We start from the raw sequence: 23,349 nt of genomic DNA on the forward strand, positions 1-23,349 counted from the left end.
ACAGATGGAGAGAGCTGCATGTGCAAAGGTCTTAAGGTGGGAGGAAGCTTGGCTGATTCCCAGAACAGCAAGGCCAGTGCGGCTGTAGATGCTGGGGAAGCAATGAGGACAGGGATGGGTTCCTAGAGGGGCCAGGCCATGTAGGCCTGGTAGGTAACTGTGGAGTCTGGCTTGGATTTGGGCTCTAATGGTACCGAGGAGCTGCAGGTAAGATCTTTAAAACTGTTCACTTGATAAGATAAGACCCAGAAACTGGGGGGCCTAAGGGTACGGACAGTTCACATTTTGCTGCAAATTGGCTGGGCATGGTGGCTCACACCTATAATCCCAGCACTTTGGGAGGCCAAGGCATGTGGATCACTTGAGGTCAGGAGTTTAAGACCAGCCTGACCAACACGGTGAAACCCCGTCTCTACTAAAAATACAAAAATTAGCCGGGCGTGGTGGCGGGTGCCTGTAATCCCAGCTACGTGGGAGGCTGAGGCAGGAGAATCACTTGAACCCAGGTGGTGCAGGTTGCAGTGAGCCAGTATCGTGGGACTGTACTCCAGCCTGGTGACAGAGTGAAACTCCATCTCAAAAAAAAAAAAAAAAAAAAAAATTTTCTGCAAATTGATGAGTTGTTCTCCAAAAAAGCTATATTATTTTCCCTCACCTTTCACTTTATGTAATTTCTGTATCATTTGCTATTTTGTTAAATATTTCTGAAGCATGGTTTTTAATAACTGCATGGTTGCTTAAAAAACATATTTATTGAGATATAGTTGATATATAGTAAACTATACATATTTAGAGTGTACAGTTTGATAAGTTTTGACATCTGTATATACCTGGGAAACCATGACCACAATCAACATAGTGAACACATCCATCACCCCCAAAAGTTCCTTGTACCCCATTGGGGTGTTTCCCTCCTGCCACCCCCCTCCCCAGGCAGCAGCCCATCTGCTTTTTGGTAATGATTGCCTGGTGCTTCTCACTATATGGCTGCCTTGTAATTATTTGAGCATTCCTCTACCATTAGACATCCATGTTTATCCCATTTTTGCTATTTCAGCTAGGAAGAGCATTCTCATACATACAGATATCTTCATATACTTGATTATTCTGTTATGACAAATTCTAGAACTGGTATCTCCAGACCAAAGGTTATGAATGTTAAGAATTTGGAAGCAATTTGCCCAATCTTGTTCACAAGGCTTGCTAGGTATGACATGCACTTTCCACTTGATTTTCTTTCTGAAAAGTTGAATCATTGTAATGCTTAAAAAAAAAATACTAACCCTCCAAGCATGGCTCAGATGTTTCTGCTTGGACCTAAGAGGTGGCCATTTTTGGAAAGGTCCTTTTGTGGCTGTGAAGGAAACAAATATTCCCTCTTCCTTCAGATCCTAAAGTACTCAGTACCTTGGTGGAGTTTGCTGTGGGAGCACCCAATAGCCTGCCCTCAGCCATGTCCCTTTCTACAGAATTCAGGAGGCTTCTGCGACAAGGATAGTTCAACCCCCTTCAACTCTGCAGGCTTCTCTGATGGAGGCAGGGACCTCCAGAGTGACTGACAGTAGTTTCAAGGCAGGGGGAGTGGGAGAACTGGCCTCTCAGTAATATTACCTGCCAGGGGCCCTCCACTTCCCAGTTGTGGAAACTGAGGTTTAGAGAAGGGCGAGGACTGGCTGAAAAATCCCATAGCAGATGAGCAACAGAACTGGAACGAAACCCAGCTCTGCTCCACTCTGACGGCCACAATGGCCCAGCAGGTGGTCTGAGTGGTGATGGGGACACCGGATGTGACTCAGGTGAGATGTGAACACATGGGTTTTATATCCACAGCCAGGTATTTATTTAATGTGTATCAATAAGTAGCTGTGACATCAAGGCTAGGATTTCACAGCTCCAGTGATGTATGACAAGGTTAAAGGAGGGATTTAAGCTAAAAAGTGGCTGGGTTCACGCCTGTAATCCCAGCACTTTGGGATGCCAAGGCGGGTGGATCCCCTGAAGTCAGGAGTTAGAGACCAGTCTGGCCAACATGGTGCAACCCTGTCTCTACTAAAAAAATACAAAGGCCAGGTGCGGTGGCTCACACCTGTAATCCCAGCACTTTGGGAGACCAAGGCAGGAGGATCATAACGTCAGGAGATGGAGACCATCCTGGCCAACATGGTGAAACTCTGTCTCTACTAAAATACAAAAAATTAGCTGGGCGTGGTGGCACATGCCTATAGTCCCAGCTACTTGGGAGGCTGAGGCAGGGGAATCACTTGAACCTGGGAGGCGGAGGTTGCAGTGAGCCGAGATTGCGCTACTGCACTCTAGCCTGGCAACAGAGCAAGACTCCGTCTAAAAACACACACACACACACACACACACACACACACACACACACACACACAAATTAGCTGGGCATACAGTAATCCCAGCTACTCGGAAGCCTGAGGCAGGTGAATCGCTTGAACCCGGGTGGCGAAGGTTGCAGCGAGCCGAGATCGCACCACTGCACTCCAGCCTGGGGCACAGAGTGAGACTCCGTCTCAAAAAAAAAAAAAAAAAAAAAAGTGAAAAGAATGAAAGAAGTGTGAAGTGATCACACCCATGGTCATAGGCTGCCGCAGAAGAGTCTGGAAATAGTGAAAATAGGCAGGGGCCTCACTGCTCCACCTTGACTCGGGCAAGCCCCTTCCCCCTGCAAAGACACCAGGTAAGATGAGTGGCTGCAGGTGGCAGTCCTGGGCTTGCAGGTGCCCCATCCTCACACACACGCATACACACGCAGGGGCACACACTGCAGAGGCCGCAAGACAGGCCTCCTCTCCAGCCCTACACCCGAACTGAGCTTCTCCCCACGCTCCAGGGAAAGACAATGACCACTGGTCCTAGGTGCCAGGTGCATGTGGCCACGTGGAAGGCTGGGGACGTGACAAGAAGGAGGCAGGGCTGGAGAGGAGTCTCTGGGGGTGACAGGGTGTTTAGAGGCCCTTAGGTGCTCTGTCCCCCACATCCAGTTGGGTCAACACTGGTGGGCTTTGTCTTGACAGGATGCCAGGATGAGGGACAGGACTCTGGGACCATGCCTTGTCACAGCAACACCAGCAGGCCCTCCTCGGCCCCAGCCTTCTGATCGCCCTGGTCTGTGGGAGCTCTGGGCCTTCCCGAAAACCTCCCTCTGCTACCTGCACTGGCACTGCCAACAGCCCACCAGGCTGCTTTACCTGTAAACCGCTCTGGACGATTACCAATACGCTAGTTTCCTTTTATCTGTTCTATACCGTACATCCTGTACCGCCATTCCCATACTTTTTGCTTCTTTCTTTCCCTCCTTTCCTATCTTCCCTCTTTTCCTACCTTCCCTCCCTCCCTCCCTCCCCTTTTCCCTCCCTCCCTCCCTTCCTCCCTCCCTCCCTCCCTTCCTTCCTTCCTTCCCTTCCTCCCTCCCTCCCTCCCTTCTGTCTGCATTTGGTCAGTTACTCTCTACCTTTTTGTTGCTGTTCTCACACCGTTGGGCCCTACTTTCATTTTGATTTCTTACTCTTTAAAAGAAAAAAAGTAGCCGGGCGCAGTGGCTTACGCCTGTAATCCCAGCACTTTGGGAGGCTGAGGTGGGTGGATCACCTGAGGTTCAGAGTTCGAGACCAGCCTGACCAACATGGAGAAACCCCGTCTCTACTAAAAATACAAAATTAGCTGGGCGTGGTGGCGCATGCCTGTAATCCCAGTTACTCTGGAGGCTGAGGCAGGAGAATGGCTTGAACCCGGGAGGCGGAGGTTGCTGTGAGCCGAGATCGTGCCACTGCACTCCAGCCTGGGCAACAAGGGCAAAACTTTGTCTCAAAAAAAAAAAAAATATATATATATATATATAAAGAGAGAGTCATCATTCCAGCATCCGCCCCTGTCTTCTCCTCCCCAGATTCCACTAGAGGAATGTCTAGTGGGGTCTCTCCTCTAGCCCCATTCATGTTGAGTGTGAGCACACGCATGCACACATATGCACACACAAGCACACACACACACAGGCACACACACACCCATGAAGGCATGTAGGCCAGCCCTTGAGGGCTTTATCTCCCTGTGTGGTTTTTTTTTGAGATGGAGTCTCGTTCTGTCACCCAGGCTGGAGTGTAGTGGCGCGATCTCGGCTCACTGCAAGCTCTGCCTCCTGGGTTCATGCCATTCTCCTGCCTCAGCCTCCCGAGCAGCTGGGACTACAGGCGCCCACCACCACGCCCAGCTAATTTGTTTTTTGTATTTTTAGTAGAGAAGGGGTTTCACTGCATTAACCAAGATGGTCTCAATCTCCTGACCTCATGATCTGCCCACCTTGGCCTCCCAAAGTGCTGGGATTACAGGCTTGAGCCACCGCACCCAGCCTATCTCCCCATGTTTTAGACAACCAGTGCTTCAGTTCAATTGCTCATTCCAATTTTTTGCCCAACTATTCCCCTGAGGATAACTCTCTGCCCATCGTTGGACATGATGGGGTGCACAGGATGTTCCTCGGGCTGAGGAAATGTGACTCCACCATCCAAATTGGTGCAGTATCTTCTGTTCTCCTTCTTTTACGCACTCTGAACATTTGCGTCCACCACCAGGCAAGTCAAGCGCAGTCCCGAGTTGACACCCAGGGCTCCCACATCAGCCTGACTTATAGCTGTGTCCAGGGCCTACCCCACGGAATTGGCCACACAGCCAGCAACAATGTCTGTCTCTGTTGCTGGCTGACAGCACTGTCCTTATTGGCATTTTATGTCTCAGACGGTGCAAGAGGGACACTGACTAGGGGCATTTACTCACGTGCTATCATGAGGCAGAAATTTAAATAATAATAATAATAATCAGTACTGCATTTATTCACTCCCAGAAAAGTAAAAGCTAAGGCCCAGAATATGGCAAGGCAAAGGCTAAATTTTACTGTTACTCTTTTCCCAGGCTTCTTAAGCATGATTAGCATGACTATGTTTTACAAATGTCTGTATTTAGCCAGTTCTTATTTTTCTTTTAATGCAGCTACAAGGCCACTGGCTAGGTCACAAATTATGTTATGCTATAGATTACGTGACCTGTTACTGTATGATTAACTGCTTTTATTTTGCTACTGTTTTTATTTTGCTTCTGTAAGGCCGCTTATAAAAACCCTGCTCTGTCTTTGTTCAGGGCTCAGCTTTTGGATGTGAATCCTCTGAGCCGGTGCGTACCTAAAATAAACAAATCCTCCTGTACTCTGTATCAGTTTCCCTGTTCCTCAGATTACCGCAACAGCCATACATTGATTGAAGCTACCCCATGACTGAAGGACATAAAATCGTCTTGAAACCTGAAATACCTACCAATATCTTGGGTGCCATCAGAGAAACCCTCTAGTGGGGATGGCAGTGCCAAGAAGAGTTTCCTAACAACATGGAAATGGTTCGTACAGGATGGTGCCACCTGGGGAAGGAAACCTACTCATGAGCAGGGTTCAGTTCAGCCCATCCCTGCACGGCGGCAGTTCCCCCCACACCCATTCATTTCGCGGTCCCAAGTGGTGGCCATGTTAAGCCAGTACGCGCGAGTTCTTCTGTTGGGCATCGATGTGTCCTACTTGAAGGAACCCCCACATTTCCACAGGGCCATGCCCCAAATGGCTACCCCTTCAATAAGCCAGGTTTCCACCACCCTCCTGCCTGACCATGTGGCCGCTGCCCAGGAGCCAGTAAATGCCCAAACACAGGGGCTCCCACCACTGTTCGATTTTATTCTATGTTATGTTATTTTATTTATTTTATTTTTGAGATGGAGTCTTGCTCTGTCACCCAGGCTAGGGTGGAGTGGCGAAATCTCGGCTCACTGCAACCTCCGCTTCCCGAGTTCAAGCGATTCTCCTGCCTCAGCCTCCTGAGTAGCTGGGATTACAGGCACCTGCCACCACGTGTGCCTAATTTTTGTATTTTTTAGTAGAGATGGGGTTTTGCCGTGTTGCCCAGGCTGCTATCAAACTCCTGACCTCCAGTGATCTGCCCACTTTGGCCTCTCAAAGTGCTGGGATTACAGGCGTGAGCCACTGCACCCGGCCCACCTTTCAATTCTTCCACCACTGCTAGGAAAACAGTGTGCAGTTCAGCCCACCAGCTGATTTGTTTCCACTCTTCTTTGATCAGAGTGGCATCCCTCCAGACCGGATGTTTTCTATTCACCACTAACCAGGCAGCTCTTTCTTGGCCAGTTGACAGCTGTGTATGGGGCATTCCCCAAGCGATGATCCGGCAGCTCAAATGAGAATTTATGAACACAAAGAAGCAAACAACGGACACTGGGGCCTACTTGAGGGTGGCGGGTGGGAGGAGGGAGAGGTGCAGAAAAGATAACTATTGGGTTAATGTGGTTTGGCTGTGTCCCCACCCAAATCTCATCTTGAATTGTAGTTCCCACAATCCCCACATGTTGTGGAAAGGACCCAGTGGGAGGTCATTGAATCATGGGGCAGGTTACCCCCATGCTGCTGTTCTCATGGTAGTGAGTGAGTTCTCACAAGATCTGATGGCTTTATAAAAAGCTTTTCTCCCTTTTGCTTGGCACTTCTCCTATCTGATGCCATATGAAGAAGAACATGCTTGCTTCCCCTTCTGCCATGATTGTAAGTTTCCTGAGGCCTCCCCAGCCATGCTGAAATGTGACTCAATTAAACCTCTTTTTAAAATAAACTACACAGTCTCCTGGGGCACGGTGGCTGAAGCCTGTAATCCCAGCACTTTGGGAGGCTGAGGCAGGTGGATCACATGAGATCAGGAGTTCAAGACTAGCCGGTCCAACATGGTGAAACCCCATCTCTACTAAAAATACAAAAAGTAGCCAGGTGTGGTGGCACATGCCCATAATCCCAGCTACTTGGTAGGCTGAGGCATGAGACTCACTTGACCCTAGGAGGTAGAGGTTGCAGTGAGCTGAGATCATGTCACTGCACTCCAGCTTGGGTGACAAGAGTGAGACTTTGTCTCAAAATAAATAAATAAATAAATAAATAAATAAATAAATAAATAAATAACCCAGTCTCAGATATGTCTTTATTAGAAGTATGAGATACGTGGGTACTGGGCTTAATACCTGGGTGATAAAATAATCCGTACAACAGGCTGGATGTGGTGGCTCAAGCCTGTAATCCCAGCACTTTTGAGAGGCTGAGGTGGGAGGATCACCTGAGGTCAGGAGTTCTAGACCAGTCTGGCCAACATGGCAAAACCCCATCTCTACTAAAAATACAAAAATTAGCTGGGCGCAGTGAGAGGTGCCTGTAATTCCAGCTACCTGGGAGGCTGAGGCAGGAGAATCACTTGAACCCAGGAGGCGGAGATTGCAGTGAACCAAGATCATGCCACTGAACTCTAGCCTGGGGGACAGAACGAGACTCTGTCTCAAAAAAAAAAAAAAATCTGTGCAACAAACGCCTGCGACATGAGTTTATCTACGTAACAAACCTTCACATGTATCCCTGAACCTAAAATAAAAGTTAGAAAAAAATCCAGCAGCTCCTCACACAGTTCCAGAGTCAGTCCTAAGGCATTCTTCCTGCTTGTGAGTCTCCTCCTTGCCTCCCCCAGGTGGCACCATCCTATATGAACCATTTTCGTGTTGTTATGGAACTTTTCTTGGCGCTGTCATCTCCATTAGAAGGTTTCTGTGATGTCACCCAAGGTATTGTAGGTATTTCAGGTTTCAAGATTATTTTATGTCCTTCAGTCATGAGGTAGCTTCAATTAATATCTAACAGCAAGTTAGTAAATGCCCCTCCAATGGAAATTCTCTAGTCCAAAGTCCCAGGTGGACCGGGTGTGATGGCTCATGCCTGTAATCCCAGCACTTTGGGAGGCCATAGTGAGAGGATTGCCTGAGTCTAGGAGTTTGAGACCAGCCTGGGCAATATGATGAAGCCCTATCTCTACTAAAAATACAAAAATTAGCTGGGCATGGTGGTGTGTGCCTGTAGTCCCAGCTCCTTGGGAGGCTGGGGCAGGAGAGTCACTTGAACCCAGGAGGTGAAGGTTGCAGTGAGCCGAGATTGCACCACTGGACTCCAGCCTGGACAACAGAGCGAGACTCCGCCTCGAAAAAGAGAAAGGAAGCAAATGGTTGTAGTTCAGGGCTTCCCTTTCAGCAATTTTTTTTTTTTTTTTTTGAGAAGGAGTTTTGCTCTTGTTGCCCAAGCTGGAGTGCAGTGGTGCAATCTTGGCTCACCGCAACCTCCATCTCCCGGGTTCAAGTGATTCTGCTGCCTCAGCCTCCTGAGTAGCTGGGATTACAGGCATGCGCCACCACACCCAGCTAATTTTGCATTTTTAGTAGAGAAGGAGTTTCACCATGTTGGCCAGGCTGGTCTCGAACTCCTGACCTCAGGTGATCCGCCCACCTCGGCCTCCCAAAGTGCTGGGATTACAGGCGTGAGCCACAGCACTTGGCCTGCTCTGTCCCCATTAAACACTCACCTCCTACTCCTCCCTCCTCCAGCTCCTGGCACCCACCATCCTACTACTTTCTGTTGCTAGGAATTCGACTACTCTAGAGACCTCATGTAAGCGGAAACATAAAAATGCTTGTCTTTTTGTGTCTGGCTTCTCTCACTGAGCACAATGTCTTCAAGGTTCATCGGTGTTGTGACATGCATCAGAATTTCCTTCCTTTTTATGGCTGAATGATATTCCATTGTGTGGATAGACCACATTTTGTTGACCCTTCCATCCATGGATGGACACTTGGGTTGCTTCCACCTTTTGTCCATTGTGAACAGTGCTGCTACGAACATGGTTGTACAAATGTCTCTTTAAGACCTTGCTGTTGGCCGGGTGTCATGGTTTACGCCTGTAATCCCAGCACTTTGGGAGGCTGAGGTGGTGGATCACCTGAGGTCAGGAGTTCAAGACCAGCCTGGCCAACATGGTGAAAACCCATCTCTACTAAAAATACAAAAAATTAGCCGGGTGTGGTGGTGCACGCCTGTAATCCCAGCTACTCAGGAGGCTGAGGCACGAGAATCACTTGAACCCAGGAGGTGGAGGTTGCAGTGGGTCAAGATCGCACCACTGCACTCCAGCCTGGGCAGCAAGAGCGAAATTCCATCTTAAAAAAAAAAAAAGCCCTGTTGTCAATTCCTTTGGGTATAGCCCCAGAAGTGGAACTGCTGGATCCGATGACAATTTGAGGAAACTTGTCTAGTTTTTAAAAGGAGTTAACTTTCACCAGTTTGATATTGATAAGATTTTATTTATTTATTTATTTATTTATTTATTTATTTATTTATTTATTTATTTTTGAGACAGAGTCTCACTCTATCGCCCAGGCTGGAGTGCAGTGGCGTAATCTCTGCTCACTGCAGCCTCTGCCTCTGGGGTTCAAGCGATTCTCTTGCCTCAGCCTCCCCAGTAGCTGGGATTTCAGGTGTGTGCCACCATACCTGGCTAATTTTTGTATTTTTAGTAGAGACAGGGTCTCACCATGTTGGCCAGGCTGGTCTCGAACTCCTGACTTCAAGTGATCTGCCCACGTCAGCCTCCCAAAGTGCTGGGATTACAGGCGTGAGCCACCACACCCGGCCAATATTGGTAATATTTTATAGGCATGTCACCAAACAGTTCCCCAGATGGCAGTGGCTGTAGATAATACAAATAGTGAACACTGACTGAGCACTTGCTGTGGGTGGCTTGCTAACTGCTGGATTCCTCACAGCAATGCATTAGGTTTGGTGCCAGGATGACTCCCATTTGACAGACGAGACAGGGGCTGTGTAACTTACTCAAGATCACACCCAGCTCACTGGGGTGGGTCTGGGATTCACACTCAGCTCTCTAGCTGCAGAACCCATACATACACCGCACCCCACCAACAAGCTGAACTGCCTGACTGCAGCGGGTGTCTCCAGAACCTGTTTTTTATTTCAAGCATAGTAAGAAACGGAGATGTGTTTATGTCAAAGAATATGGAATAGGCCAACGATTCCCGTCTTAAACATCCTATATCCTGCACATAGAACAGAGACCACACGAGACGCTGCTGGGCTGGCTGGGAGAGAACCCAGAGAGGGGTGGGTAAGGGGAAAGGATGCGAGGCCTCATGATTCTAGAGACATCACTTTCAGATGGAGAGAACATGAGCTACCGTGTTTAGAAATTTACTACTTCCAGATGCGGCTGCATTAAAGACGCAAGCACACCACAGCCCCACCCACCCACCACCCCCAGCTTCGCTGCAACCCACGTGGAGCCCTGGAGGCCTGACTCTCTGGGGATTCTCACGTCTCCAAATTCAGGCTGCCCGGGATGGGCGGGACCGGGAGCGCTCAGCCCGCTGGGCTGGCGCCCCCTGCTGCACACGGAGGACACGACGGGGGAGCCAGGCCAGCACTCACCAGGGCGCGGGGCACCTGAGGGGTTTTCTCATCTCCAGATCTCAGAGCGACTCCCTGTGGGACTCTTGGGGGAAATACTTAGCCTGGTCAGATTACAGGTTTGTATCTGTCACTTGAAGCCCTAACTCTTCTTTTGGAGGATGGCTCTATCTCTGTGAACGAACCAAACCAGGGGCCTGGCATCATCTGAGAGCCCCTCATCCCCACGCCCAGGCCCTTCCCTTTGCTGGTTCCTTCGCCACTCTGGCTCGAGCACCCTGTCCTTTCTCACCTGGGTAGCTCCCAGCAGCCCCTGCTGCCTGCCTCAGCCACCCCTATTGATTCCAGCAGCCCAAGCCATCTAGGACTGCCTGCTACTTCCAAGACTGAGTTCAGCACAGCCTGGGCCTCTGCTCGGTCCCTGCTGTTGTCAGTTCCCAGAATGTGCTGTGCCCACTCCCCAGCTGTCCCTCCTCCTGTCCTGCCCAGCACTCCTGGGTCCCTGCTGCGCTGTGTCACTACCCCTGCAATGTGATCCCTGCCCCCTGCTCAACTGTGTGAGGCGGAAGGGCCAGGAGCAGGGACCCAAGGCCACCTGCTGTGAACCCCAGCCTTACAAAAGCTCCGCTGGCGACAGGTCCGTTTCGATTACTCAGATGGAATTTGCTGTTCTTGTCCATCTCGTGGAATCTAGGTTGCACCTCTCTTGATGTCAGCTCCAAGTCCCAGCTGCGTCCCCACCCTGCTCCCCTGGGCCCTGCCGCCGCCGCATGGGGTGGAGGGCTGCCAAGAATACTATTTATCCAGCCCTGGGAGGGCCATGCTTGTCATTCTCCCCGAGTTCCTATTTTCTCTGGCTTAGGGGGGCTGGTGCTTACAGACATGCTGCTCCAGTTAAACTATCTACAACAGGCATGCATGGCTTTAAACCAGAACACAGAAACCTGGTCTCCTTGGGAAGCAGGAGTTTATTTTTATCCTTTTGTAAGTATTAACTCGGTAATCACAACAAACACGGAGCAATCTCAATGCTGTTTATCCGGAGGACGGTCTGCGGGGTCGTGATGACTGAAAGAAAGGATGTCACAGGCTTGACCACAGACTCTGACTGTTGTCATCAGTTACAGCAGGGGCTCTGCACACAGCCCTCCCCAGCCAGCGTGACCCCGGCAACGTCCCCTGCTGCACATGGCCGTGTTTATCTCCAGGTGTGCACTGACTGCCTCGCTAGCTTGTTCGTTCACTCTGTTGGCAGGTGCAGAGGCTGGGACACCAGACGCCTCGTGGCCAGGAATGCCCTGCGCTGGCACCTTACCTCTCCTCCCACACTGTCTATGCTGTGATCTCTGGAGTGCGTGGGAGGATGGCCCCATCTGAGTGACCTTGAGGCTACCTGGACGTGTCAGAAGGTACACGAGAGGCTCCCCTACCCAGATGACTCTAAGGTGACAGCCAATACCAGTATTCTGGGTATGTTTAACTATGCCCACTGTTGGTTTAGGCTGGCAACTGCAGTTGTAACAAGAGCTGTGAGGAACAGAATTCTGCAGCCGCTCAGCTGTGTGGCCCATGCCCCGTGGGTGCCATCCCTCAGGATGCCCACTGTGGGGGCTGTCCTCAGTGCCGACCTGCTAGGACAGCCCTAGGCCTGCTCGCGGATTCACTGCTGCTTTGGGGGCAGTGCTAGGCGTCATGGGTTGCAACAAAGTGGGGTCATGCGTGGAGGGTGGAGGAGGGGAGTGAGGTGGGTTCACGCATGGAGGGTGGAGGAGAAGGGGAGCAAGGTGGGTTCACGCGTGGAGGGTGGAGGAGAAGGCGAGGGAGGTGAGGTCACGCGCGGAGGGTGGAGGAGAAGGGGAGAGAGGTGGGGTCATGCGTGGAGCGTGGAGGAGAAGGGGAGCGAGGCTGGACCCTCTGGGTGCTCCCTCTAGGATGAGGGTGGCAAGTGGGCAGTGGCAGCCAGATTGAGACCTGCCTGGGCTTCCTGTCCCGAGACCCGCGTGCCCCACACCCTCCGTCTGCATGTGCCTGGACAACCAGCACCATGCAACAGGGCCCAGCGGTACTTTCTCTTACTTACTTCTTTTCTTCTTGAAGTTTTTCCTTTTCCTGAATCTCATAATGATTCTTGGCCACGATTCTGTCTTTTCAATGACTGTGGCTTCTACTCGAACAAGATCCTTTCTAGAAGGAAGCAAAATCAACAGTAATGTGCCTTTTGGATTATTTTTCAAATGCCTTAGGTGAGAATTTCTAAAATGCAGTTATACTTTCTCTTTTGTTGATTATAAAAGTAATATGCCCTCAATGGAAACATTTTGAAAACCATGAAAAAGAACCACAAAGAACAGTTCCAAGGAGTCTGAACAAATCTTAAGAGGACCACACTGTCATGAAATAGCAAGAGATCAATAATTTGGTCTGGATGTTCGTATGGGCCCTAAATGTCCACTATTATTAAGTATAAATGTTGTGTTTGGTGTCAACAAAGAATACGAATGCAACCCCCCACCCGGCCTAATTGCACTGTGACCACTATCTGCATGTCCAGCCCTGGAGCCCCAGACAAAGCCCAGCACTTCACAGCCATTACCCGAGGAGTGGCTTGCCAAGCAGCGTGAAGTTGTCTGCCCCAACCAGCAGGACCTGAAAAAATTCAACAGGTGTGTTTAATCAGTGGCTCATTACAATGAGTAAGAGAACAGTCGCTAATAACAGGCAGTGACGTGAACACCACACAAAATGAGAAAGACTGAAAACATTGTGACATGAATTTCATCTGCTGTCTAATGATCTCTTTAATATCTACAACCGGGGCTGTGAGCTGACAAGTGGCAGCACTGCACAGCCGTGCGGCTGCCTGAGGGAAACGCTCCAACCCTCAGAGGCAGGAGACGCATAATTTGATTATTAGATACCATGGATATGCATCCAGATAGCTGCTATAATCCTCATACCAACGGTGACTTCAAAAACCCTTCCTATCTCCGGCCAGGCGCCGTGGCTCACGCCTATAATCCCAGAACTTTGGGAGGCTAAGGCGGGCGGATCACAAGGTCAGGAGATGGAGACCATCCTGGCTAACATGGTGAAATCCTGTCTGTACTAAAAAAATACAAAAAATTAGCCGGGCGTGGCAGCGTGCACCTGTAGTCCCAGCTACTCGGGAGGCTGAGGCAGGAGAATGGCATGAACCCAGGAGGCGGAGCTCGCAGTGAGCCGGGATTGCTCCACTGCACTCCAGCCTGGGTGACAGAGCGAGACTCCGTCTCAAAGGAAAAAAAACCCTTTCTATCAAAGCATAACATAGAAAAAGCACAAATTATACCATCGTGTCCCTTGGCGCAGTTTACAGTTCTGCTAATATTGCAATGATTGAGGCTCTCCCATATTCTTTTAACGACTGCAAACTTCTCAAGAGCCAGGCAACCATTCTCAATGCTGGGAAATCAGGACACCAAATGTGGCTGGAGATGAAGACATCCTTGCCTTCCAAATGCAACAGCGTTCTTTCTTCTTTTTGAGAGCCGGAGTCTCGCTCTGTTGCCCAGGCTGGAGCGCAGTGGCGTGGTCTCGGCTCACTGCAACCTCTGCCTCCCAGGTTCAAGTAATTCTCCTGCCTCAGCCCCCTGAGTAGCTGGGACTACAGGCGCCCACCACCAACTGCGGCTAATTTTTTCTGGTATTTTTATTAGAGACGGGGTTTCACCATGTTGGCTAGGCTGGTCTCAAAATGACCTCAGGTGATCTGCCCGCCTCGGCTTCCCAAAGTGCTGGGATTACAGGCGTGAGCCACCACGTGTGGCCTACAGTGTTTTTATTAGATGTTGGAGATCATCTTAAATTTTACTTGTAAGAAAAAATCCAATCATACTCAACTTAAATGTCTAGAGACAAAGTATATCATATAACAAACTCAGCGGACACGCATATTAGATGGTGACAAATAATAAAATAAGTATTTTTAGAGTTTGTTTCAGCATGACATGCGCACTCCCACTGGGTTTCCTGTTATAAAAAACAATCTGCTTAGGAGGGGCTTTCTAGAATTTTTTGTTAATGTGAAATGTTTCAAATATGCAAAGGTCTGCCTTAAAAGGAGGAGCTTTAATTCATAAAGAAAACCATGTAACTTATATTGATAATTAAGCATCCCAGAAAAATTACCTGTTGCAGAGGTAATTATAATTTTATAAAAAGAGTGGGCAGGCCGGGCGTGGTGGCTCACGCCTGTAATCCCAACACTGTGGGAGGCTGAGGCGGGCAGACTGCCTGAGGTTGGGAGTTCAAGACCAGCCTGACCAACATGGAGAAACCCCATCTCTACTAAAAATACAAAATTAGCCAGGCGTGGTGGTACATGCCTGTAATCCCAGCTACTCAGGAGGCTGAGGCAGGAGAATCACTTGAACCCGGGAGGCAGAGGTTGCAGTGAGCCGAGATCGTGCCACTGTACTCCAGCCTGGACAAAAAGAGCAAAACTACTTCTCAAAAAAAAAAAAAAAAAAGGAGTAGGCATAAATCAAATAGACGCCCCCAGCAAACAGAATCATAGCTGAAGGCTAGAAATGCCTAGCTAAGTAAACAGACTGGCCAGGCACGTTGGCTCACGCCTGTAATCCCAGCGCTTTGGGAGGCCGAGGCGGGTGGATCACCTGAGGTCAGGAGCTCAAGACCAGCCTGACCAATATGGTGAAACCCCATCTCAACTAAAAATATAAAAATTAGCAGGGCGTGGTGGCATGTGCCTGTAATCCTAGCTACTCAGGAGTCTGAGGCAGGAGAATCGCTTGAACCCAGGAGGTGGGGGTTGCAGTGAGCCAAGACTGCGCCACTGCACTCCAGCCTAGGTGACAGAGCGAGACTGAGTCTGAAAAATAATACTAAACAGACAAACCACGCAGTTTTTTTTGAGACAGGGTCTCGCTGTGTTGCCCAGGCTCGAGTGCAGTGGCCAATCACGGCTCACTGCAGCCTCAACTTCCCAGGCTCAAATGATCCTCCTACTTCAGCCCCACAAATAGCTGGGACTCCATGTGTGTGCCACCACGCCCAGCTAATTGTTTGGAATTTTAGTAGATTAGGTCTCTCAGGTCTCGCTATGTTGCCCAGGCTAGTCTTGAACTCCTGAATTCAAGCAATCCCCCACCTTGGCCTCCCAATGTGGTGGGTCACCAGTGTGAGCCACCATGCCTGGCCTAGACCATGCAGTTTGGAATGGTCTGTGAGGTAAATTAGCACCCAGGGAAATGCCTGTCAACCAGTGTTTACTATTTAAAAACAGCAGCAGCTGTCAAAGCTAATGGCAGAGTAGTGTCTTAGCAGAAACTTAACAGTGTTTTCCTCATAGACAGGGGCTAGAAAGTGCACTACATCCTTAGCCGGGATTTTTATTATCTCTGCAATCAAGCATTTTTCTATGGGAATACATTAATAAGACTGGAACACAATAAAGACATGTTTCTGCCCTCAGCACTGTTTAATGTGCTGTCTCCCTTTCTCCAGGGAGCAGACCTGCTGGGCCAGGCGCTGCCCTCAGAGCAGCGGAAGCCTGCCCTGCCCTTGGACCCCAGCCCCGCTGTGGGCGCCCCCCAACGTCCCTTCTGAGCCTCAGCTTTGTTGGCCTCCACCTGAGACGGGATCGGCGGGGGTCCCTCCTCCGTGTGAGCTGGGGCGTGGGGATTACATACTTGGTGGCTGAGCCCCTGAATATCCAGAGAAGCTCGGTGGTCTCACCTTCTCTAGTCGAATTCTCTCTCCACACGCAAGGTCTAGTTCATTTCCAATTAAGATCAGGTCTTCAGAGGTCACCTTCCACTGGCGGCTGGCAAAGTGCACCACGGCAAAGAGCCTGCCATACTGCCCCGTGGCGATCAGCTCATTCACCTTCTTCACGACCTCTGCAGGGGAAGGCGGGTGGGTGGGCAGTCACCCTCACCTGCTCCCCCATGCACTGCAGTGTGATGTGCAGCTCCTGGTGGTGGGGCCCTAGGGTGGACCTGACAGCCAGCACCGCTTGTGAGCACCTCACTGCTGGCGGCTCAGCCCCTGCTATACCCCCTGCAGGCACAGGGTCAATCTACTGCTTCAGGAGCACCAGCACCGTGGCATGTGGGGCTTTCACAGACGGAAGCTCCCCAAGACTGCAGAGAACGCCCAAACCGCCTCATGCAACTCCCTCGCCTAAGCACTCGGCACGCCTGGCTAGGTTTCTACAACTCTAGGGTGGGCGAAACCCTCCACCTGGTTCATTCTCATGAGAATGAGAAGCCAGCAGACCAGAAGTGTGCAAACCCTGAGAAGCGAAAGGAGAGGACTTTGCAATGAGGAGCCCCCCGTATCCCAACCCCATATCCCACCCCCAGGGCAGGACACATTCCCCCTGCATGCCTGTGCCCACAGGGACTCCACGCTCAGTTCCTGTAATCTCTGCTCTGACTCAGGTCAAAGTCCCTTCTCTCCTGCACTGTTTACTCTGAACAAGCATTTAATGGGCACCAACCCCCTGGCTTGAATGAGGGCAAGACACACAGAAGGGACGACAGAGTGCCTGCCCTGGAAACACTGTCAACACCAGAAGCACCAGCACCGAGGGCGAGACTCTCGGCGGACTTGTTTCACTCCCATGGAATCTGAAACAGTATTTAACATATAAGAAGATTCCACTCGAGGATCTTGATTTCCAGTGTTCTGGAAAGCGAGGATCATGGCAAGAGTCCTAATGATCCTGTCCCTTCTGACACGGGCTCCAGGTCGACATGAGTCCTGATACCCCTGAATGTTTCTCCAACAACCCGGGTGGCACCGGCTTCCAGTAACTGTGCTTAACTGTGCTAACTGGGGAGAGCTGTCCCTGCGCCCACCAACAGTGGGAGACGAGATAGAGCAGGGGCCCCCTGCTCTCACTTATGCCACCTGCCTGCAGTGTGGCAGGTGTTCAAGTAGTTAATGAAAAACTTCTGAAATTCTGGTGTTAGCTGGTGAAAATGGACATGAGTGCTGGCACTGTGCTGTGTCTGGGAGCATCTGGAAACATGAAGCCTCGTTCTGTGGCCTGGTGACAACCTCTGTGGGTGACTGGAGCAGGGAATGGGTAGTGCCCTCTAGCTTCTGTCTCCCAGGGAGGTCTTACCTGCATGGTGTCTGGTCTCCTCAACTGGGTCTGGCAGAACAACTTCTGGCCAAGGTGGTGAACTCAGGGATGTTTTAGGAACATATCTGTAAAACACATTTCATAGACAAATGTCACAAGCACCTGAAAAGGCAGCTCAAATCCTCTAAGAAATGGCCATGCACAAATGTTAGGAAGGGATCCTGGGTAACAAAAGTCTCGCTCTTTAGGACAGGCCCCGCCCCTCTGGGATAACCCTGAGGACAGGCTCCCTGTATCCTTTTAGAGCCACAGGGAACAATGGCTTCTCATTCAATAATCAAAGCAGGAACTCTCAGCGTTCTGCAAAAGAGCCCTCACTTGGGTGCTTCTCAGTGCTGGAAGGGTGCCCATCCAAGAAGGCTGGGCTTGTGGTGTCTTGGGGCACATTTATCTTGGAGGCACAGGCCAAAATGCCCAGCCCTCTACTTTCCCCACAACCTCTACTGTCCCACAACCCGGGACACAGGGCCAGCAGCTCTCCCGCCTCCCTTGGCATCCAGTGGCCCTGGAATGGCAGCTCCAATGACCCTTCACCACATCCTGCTCAAACAGGACCATGACGTTCCCTGCTCCACCTCCACCTCCTCCCAGGTAGGTGCCTGCTCTTCCTTCACACCCAGGTGAGTGCCAGGCAGAACTGGCTCGGAACCCCAGACAATTCTGTGTCCTGGTGTCTGTAACTGAGCAAATAGGAAAACAAGCACCCGCCTGAAAGGGCTGTGTTAGGATTAGATGGCTACTGTTCACAGCCGGCCCCAGCACAGCCAGTGAGGGTCGGGTGTTAGGAGTGCTCAGTCCCAGCAGCTATAGCACTGTGGTCCCCAGCCACTTCCCCTCCCCACTCTCAGGATGCCAAGCTTGGTGTGGGAAATGCCTTTTTTTTTTTTTTGAGACGGAGTCTCGCTCTCTCACCCAGGCTGGAGAGCGGTGGCATGATCTCAGCTCACTGTAACCTCTGCCTCCAGGGTTCCAGTGATTCTCCTGCCTCAGTCTCCTTAGTAGCTGGGATTACAGGCACATGCCACCACACCTGGCTAATTTTTGTATTTTTAGTAGAGATGGGGTTTCGCCACATTGGCCAGGCTGGTCTCGAACTCCTGGCCTCAAGTGACCTCGGCCTCCCAAAGTTCTGGGATTACAGGCATGAGCCACCGTGCCCAGCCCAAGATCTTCTTCATTTCCTAACTCTCCCCTGCCTGCTCAGCCTCAGGTAGGCTGGGGGAAGAAGAAGGCAGGAAAGAAAGGGGGGACCTAGATTCAAAAGGAGGTGGGGTCTTTCTGTAGTCTACAAAGAGGGTGGGTAGGTAGATCCCAAACTGAATTATTCAGAACGGTTTTTAAGCTTTTATTGCTGCTGTCACTGCAAAGTAAAATTTCAGTCTTTCTACTCCAGGGTTGCATTAGGAGGAAGAAAACGACTTGCTCTATATGCAAAACGCGCCGGCCTCCACACGAGTCTGGGAGAGGAATGAATGCTTTCCCAGTGGGGTAGGGCTTGGTGCTCCTAGAGACATGAACTCCATGGTCTGTGGTTGGTCAAAGACCTTGAGAGACAAGGACAAGGAAGGTGCTGCTCTCTACAAAACATCTTTGACCTGTTTGATGTCTAGTCTCCCCATATGGGTCCAGCAGTGCCCAGTGTGAGAAGAACACGCTGGCAGGAAGGTGCTAACCTCTCACACAGGACACAGGGGTAGTAAGTACAACCTACCCACATGCTCACTTACAACTTCTTCCTATGCTCAGACTGTTTTGCCACTTCTTTGAGAAGGAAAAAGACTCCCATATCTCCCCACTGCGGAGGATCCCCGGAGTCCCAGCAGCAGTTACAGCAGCCAACGTTTTGTGAGTGCTGACTGTATGCCAGGCACTGTTCTAAGTGCTTTAAATGTATACATTTACTTAATCCTCTCCAACACCCACGCAGACAGAAATGAACACTACTTCCATCTTGCAGAAGCCTGGTGTCCCAGGCTGTGAGGGGCAGCCGGAACTGCACCCCGGGGGGTCCCTACAGTAACTGCTATCCCTGCACTGCTCCTGTGTCTCCCACCAGTGAATGGAACTTTGTCACATGTTTTCTGTAGTTTATGATACCTAAAAATGTTTTCTCAAGTAACACTGAATGGGCTTTTTCAAATAATCAGTTTCTCTTAGAGACTCTGATACAACCTTCCTCATCAGAAATCTTGAGTTAAGACTTCAAGCTCCTCCATAATAAAAGAGCAAACACATACGGAATTGCTCTTTGGTCTCTTGCAGTTACGTCTTCTTTTAAGGGTCTGAGAAAAATACAGTCAAAAAAGTTAAAGCCGAAAGTGGTGGTGCATGCCTGTAATCCCAGCTACTCAGGAGGCTGAGGTGGGAGGACCACTTTAGGCCAGGAGTTCAAAACCAGTCTGGGAAACATAGTGAAACTCTGTCTCTTAAAAACAAAAGAGGAAATTTAAATATTATTGAGAACCAAAAGGTAGGAAGTTTTGACTTTAGAAAGACGGTTCTACAAATGAAAGGAAAAGAGGCACCAAAACCCACATTTTGATATTACCCTGGTAGATATGAAGTGCTCTGTGAATTGAACCTTCGAGAAGCAGACCAAAGGGAGGCTGAGGGAAGAAGAGAAACACAGATCATTACTATTAATACTACAAATGCAAACCGCCCTTTATGATGCTAAATGCACAGCTGTTGCTCCTGGTACGTGGTATGAACCACTGCATGACAGCCTGCCCACAGAAACACCTAGGTGAGCAAAACCACAACAACGTCACTTACAGCTACTGGTTATATGTGTTGAGATCAGTTTGCCACACCATCTACAAGCGCCTGAGACCAGAACCACCCGCCCACTAACTCATGCCTTGACTAAGTGCCCGGTAGGTTCAAACCCTGATCTGTGCCCAAGTGTGGGAGCAGCCTCCAAGATGGCCCTGCTGGGCCCCGCCTCCTGCTATTCTTACCCCTGTCAGCCCCCTGGGAGTGGTCTGCGTGTCCGACAGCTAGTGACAGTCATGCTAGCATGTGGTTTCTGGGATTAGGTGATAACCAACTGGGACTTCCATCTTGGATGCCTGTGCTCACCCTTTCTGATCTGTGGCCTTAGGGCTGCCCTGCTGTGAGCAGCCCTTCCTAGAGGTCCACATGGCAGGGAACTGGGCCTATCGCCAACACCCACGGGAACGACCTTGCAGGTAGATTCCCCAGCTGCTGGCGCAGCAGGGTCTTGAGATAACTGCAGCCCCTGCAGACTTGCTTGCTGCAAGCTAAGACCCTGAGCCAGAACCAGCCACTTAAGCTGCTTCTGTGTTCTTGACTCGCAGAACTGGTGTGAGTTAATAAATATTTTAAGCTGCTAAGTTTTGGGGTAATTTCTGATGTAACCGTAGATAACGAATACACCAGGAAACAAAGACATTCAATCTACTGAGAAGACAGGGGATCAAAATAAGTGCTTAGGTGTAAAAAGCAGAGAGCAATTTCTCAATAACCACTTTTAAAGAAACTCAGCTATAATTTACACACCATAAAAACCACCCTTTTAAAGTTCACCCATTAGCACTGGCTCCCCATTTGCATCACCTCGGCTGCTTTCTCCTCTCCTCTCCCATTTGGGTGCCTGGGGCTCAACCCTTGCCCTTGACCTCTTCTCCACCCATGGCCATTCCTCTGGTGACTGCATCCAGTCCGATGGATTTAAATGCCCCCAGTGTGCTGGTGACTCCCAAGTTTACACCTCCAGCCAGGGCTTCTCTCCTGGATTTGCATACCCACCTGTCTATGCCTTAGCCACTCATGTCTGACGAGCACCTCACACCTCCAGAGGCTCCTCATTTCTTCCCATGCCTGCTTCTCCCACACTCCTCCCTCTCACATGAGGGCAACTTCATCTTCCCAGTTGCTCAGGCCCCAAACCTACATCAGTTTTGACCCTTCTCTCGCACACTACTCAGCCAATGCATCGGCAAATCCATCCCATTTTAGCAGGCTTCGGTACCTAATTTGCTTCTAGCTTTGTTTTTGGGTCCACAGGGAACAAACACTCTCCCTTCCTCTCCCACAGGATTTCCTTTGGATCGTCCTGGAGACTGTGACTGTGTACTTCCATCCTGTCTCCTTTGCTCACTCTTCAAGGCCCCAGCTGCTCACTGTTTTGGTCACCTTGTCTCTACTCACTTCACTGTGTGTCTTTCTCTCTTAACGCGTGAGTCTGTACTTGAACATAGCATTGGAGGGGTGGTTCCATGTAGGTAGGTAGAATGGAGTAAGTCCCACTGCTTTCGTAAAAACTTTCCTGCCTACTTAAACCTAAGTTTTATTATAGAAAATGTCAAGCATACAAAAGAGACCAGAATAGTGAACTCTCTCTCAATTATCCCTTTCCAGGTTCAACAGTTACCAACTCATGGCCAATTTTGGCATCTACATTGCCTCTGGCCCAACTCTGTGATTATTATTAATTTCTTAATAGACTTTATTTTTTAGTGCAGTTTTAGTTTCATACCAAAGTTGAGTGGAAGGTACAGAGAGTTCCCATATGTCCCCTATCCATGTGTCCACAGCTTCCTATCAACATCCCCCACCAGAGTGGTACAATCCTTACAATTGATGAACCTACATTGACACATCATTGTTATCCAAAGTCCATAGTTTACATTAGGGGTTCATCTTTGGTAGTGCACATTCTATGGATTTGGACAAACTTATAATGACATGTATCTACCATTATATCATACAGAATAGTTTCACTGCCCTAAAAATCCTCTGAACGCCACCTATTCATCCTTTTCTCCCCCAATCCTTTTATCCCCCATCTATCTTTTTACTGTCTCCTTAGATTTGCCTTTTCCAGAATGTCATAGTGGGAAACATACAAGATGTAGCCTTTTCAGGTTGGCTTCTTTTACTTAGTAACGTGTATGTAAGTTTCCTCCATGTCTCTTCATGACTCATTTATTTTTATTGCTGAATAATATTCTACTGTGTGGATGTGCTACAGTTTATGTAACCATTCATCTCCTGAAGGACATCTGGGTTGCTTCCAAGTTTTGGGAATTATGGTACAATTCTTTTAATATCGTCCAATATAGAGTTAGAACCAGTTTTCCATTTTTTGGGGTCATGGTGAGACATGAGACCCAGGTTTAAAACATACGTAAACACTCGTGCACACAAATACACACTCCAACCATTTTCAGGCAGAGATTTATAGAGTTTTTAACGAACATAACCTTTTTGGAGCCTCGTATCAGCTCAGCACCTTAAATACGGCTGTTTCTTTTGCTAAATGAGTTCAGATTAGGCGAGGATAATCCATCATCATTTTTCAGACCGGCTCGCAGCCTGGGGGCAGTGATTGAAGCACAGGCTTCGGAGCCGAAATGACTGCGCCTGAAGCACTCTTCTTCCACCTCCCCGCTGTGTGACCCTGGGCACGTTACCTAGCTCCTCTGAGCCTCACTCTGCTCCCCCGTAACATGGGGCCTATACCAAAGTTCAAGGGCTATTGTCAGTATTCGGGCTACTAATTGAAGGAATCAAAATCTGAACCCGGGTTCCCCCGACTCCAAAACCCGTGCTATATTCACCACAAATGCGATCAACACACAAGGCACCAGGTCGGACCCAGGCACATACGTTGCGAGACCGCAGGTAGCAGCGCTCGCTCTGCGTCCTCCCCTCCTCCCATATCCCGGGTCTCACCTGCTCCGGGCCCCGAAGGTCTCAGGATGCTGTGGCTGCACGCGGACGCCAGCCGCCCTAAGATGACCGTCAGGGGAGATGCTGCCATGGCCGCCGCCATCTTCCCGCAGCCTCGGCCGGAAACGGAAACGACGCGAACCGCGTGCGT

The 23,349-nt window shown here is 49.8% G+C and overlaps 1 protein-coding gene across 1 annotated transcript; it reads right to left on the bottom strand.

Moving 5' to 3' along the window:
* Positions 1–11,298: 11,298 nt before the first annotated feature.
* MRPL21 (mitochondrial ribosomal protein L21) lies at positions 11,299–23,341 on the bottom strand. The gene is made up of 7 exons (XM_058439042.1): positions 23,202–23,341; positions 20,050–20,107; positions 17,481–17,566; positions 16,085–16,248; positions 12,942–12,994; positions 12,429–12,532; positions 11,299–11,416 (listed from the first exon to the last, which is right to left on the bottom strand). Exons 1-7 carry the CDS (start codon positions 23,299–23,301, stop codon positions 11,352–11,354), a joined length of 630 nt encoding a protein of 209 aa, XP_058295025.1. The 5' UTR covers positions 23,302–23,341; the 3' UTR covers positions 11,299–11,351.
* Positions 23,342–23,349: the final 8 nt, after the last annotated feature.

Source organism: Hylobates moloch, unplaced genomic scaffold, assembly GCF_009828535.3.
Source record: "Hylobates moloch isolate HMO894 unplaced genomic scaffold, HMol_V3 SCAFFOLD_5, whole genome shotgun sequence".
Lineage (NCBI taxonomy): Eukaryota > Metazoa > Chordata > Mammalia > Primates > Hylobatidae > Hylobates > Hylobates moloch.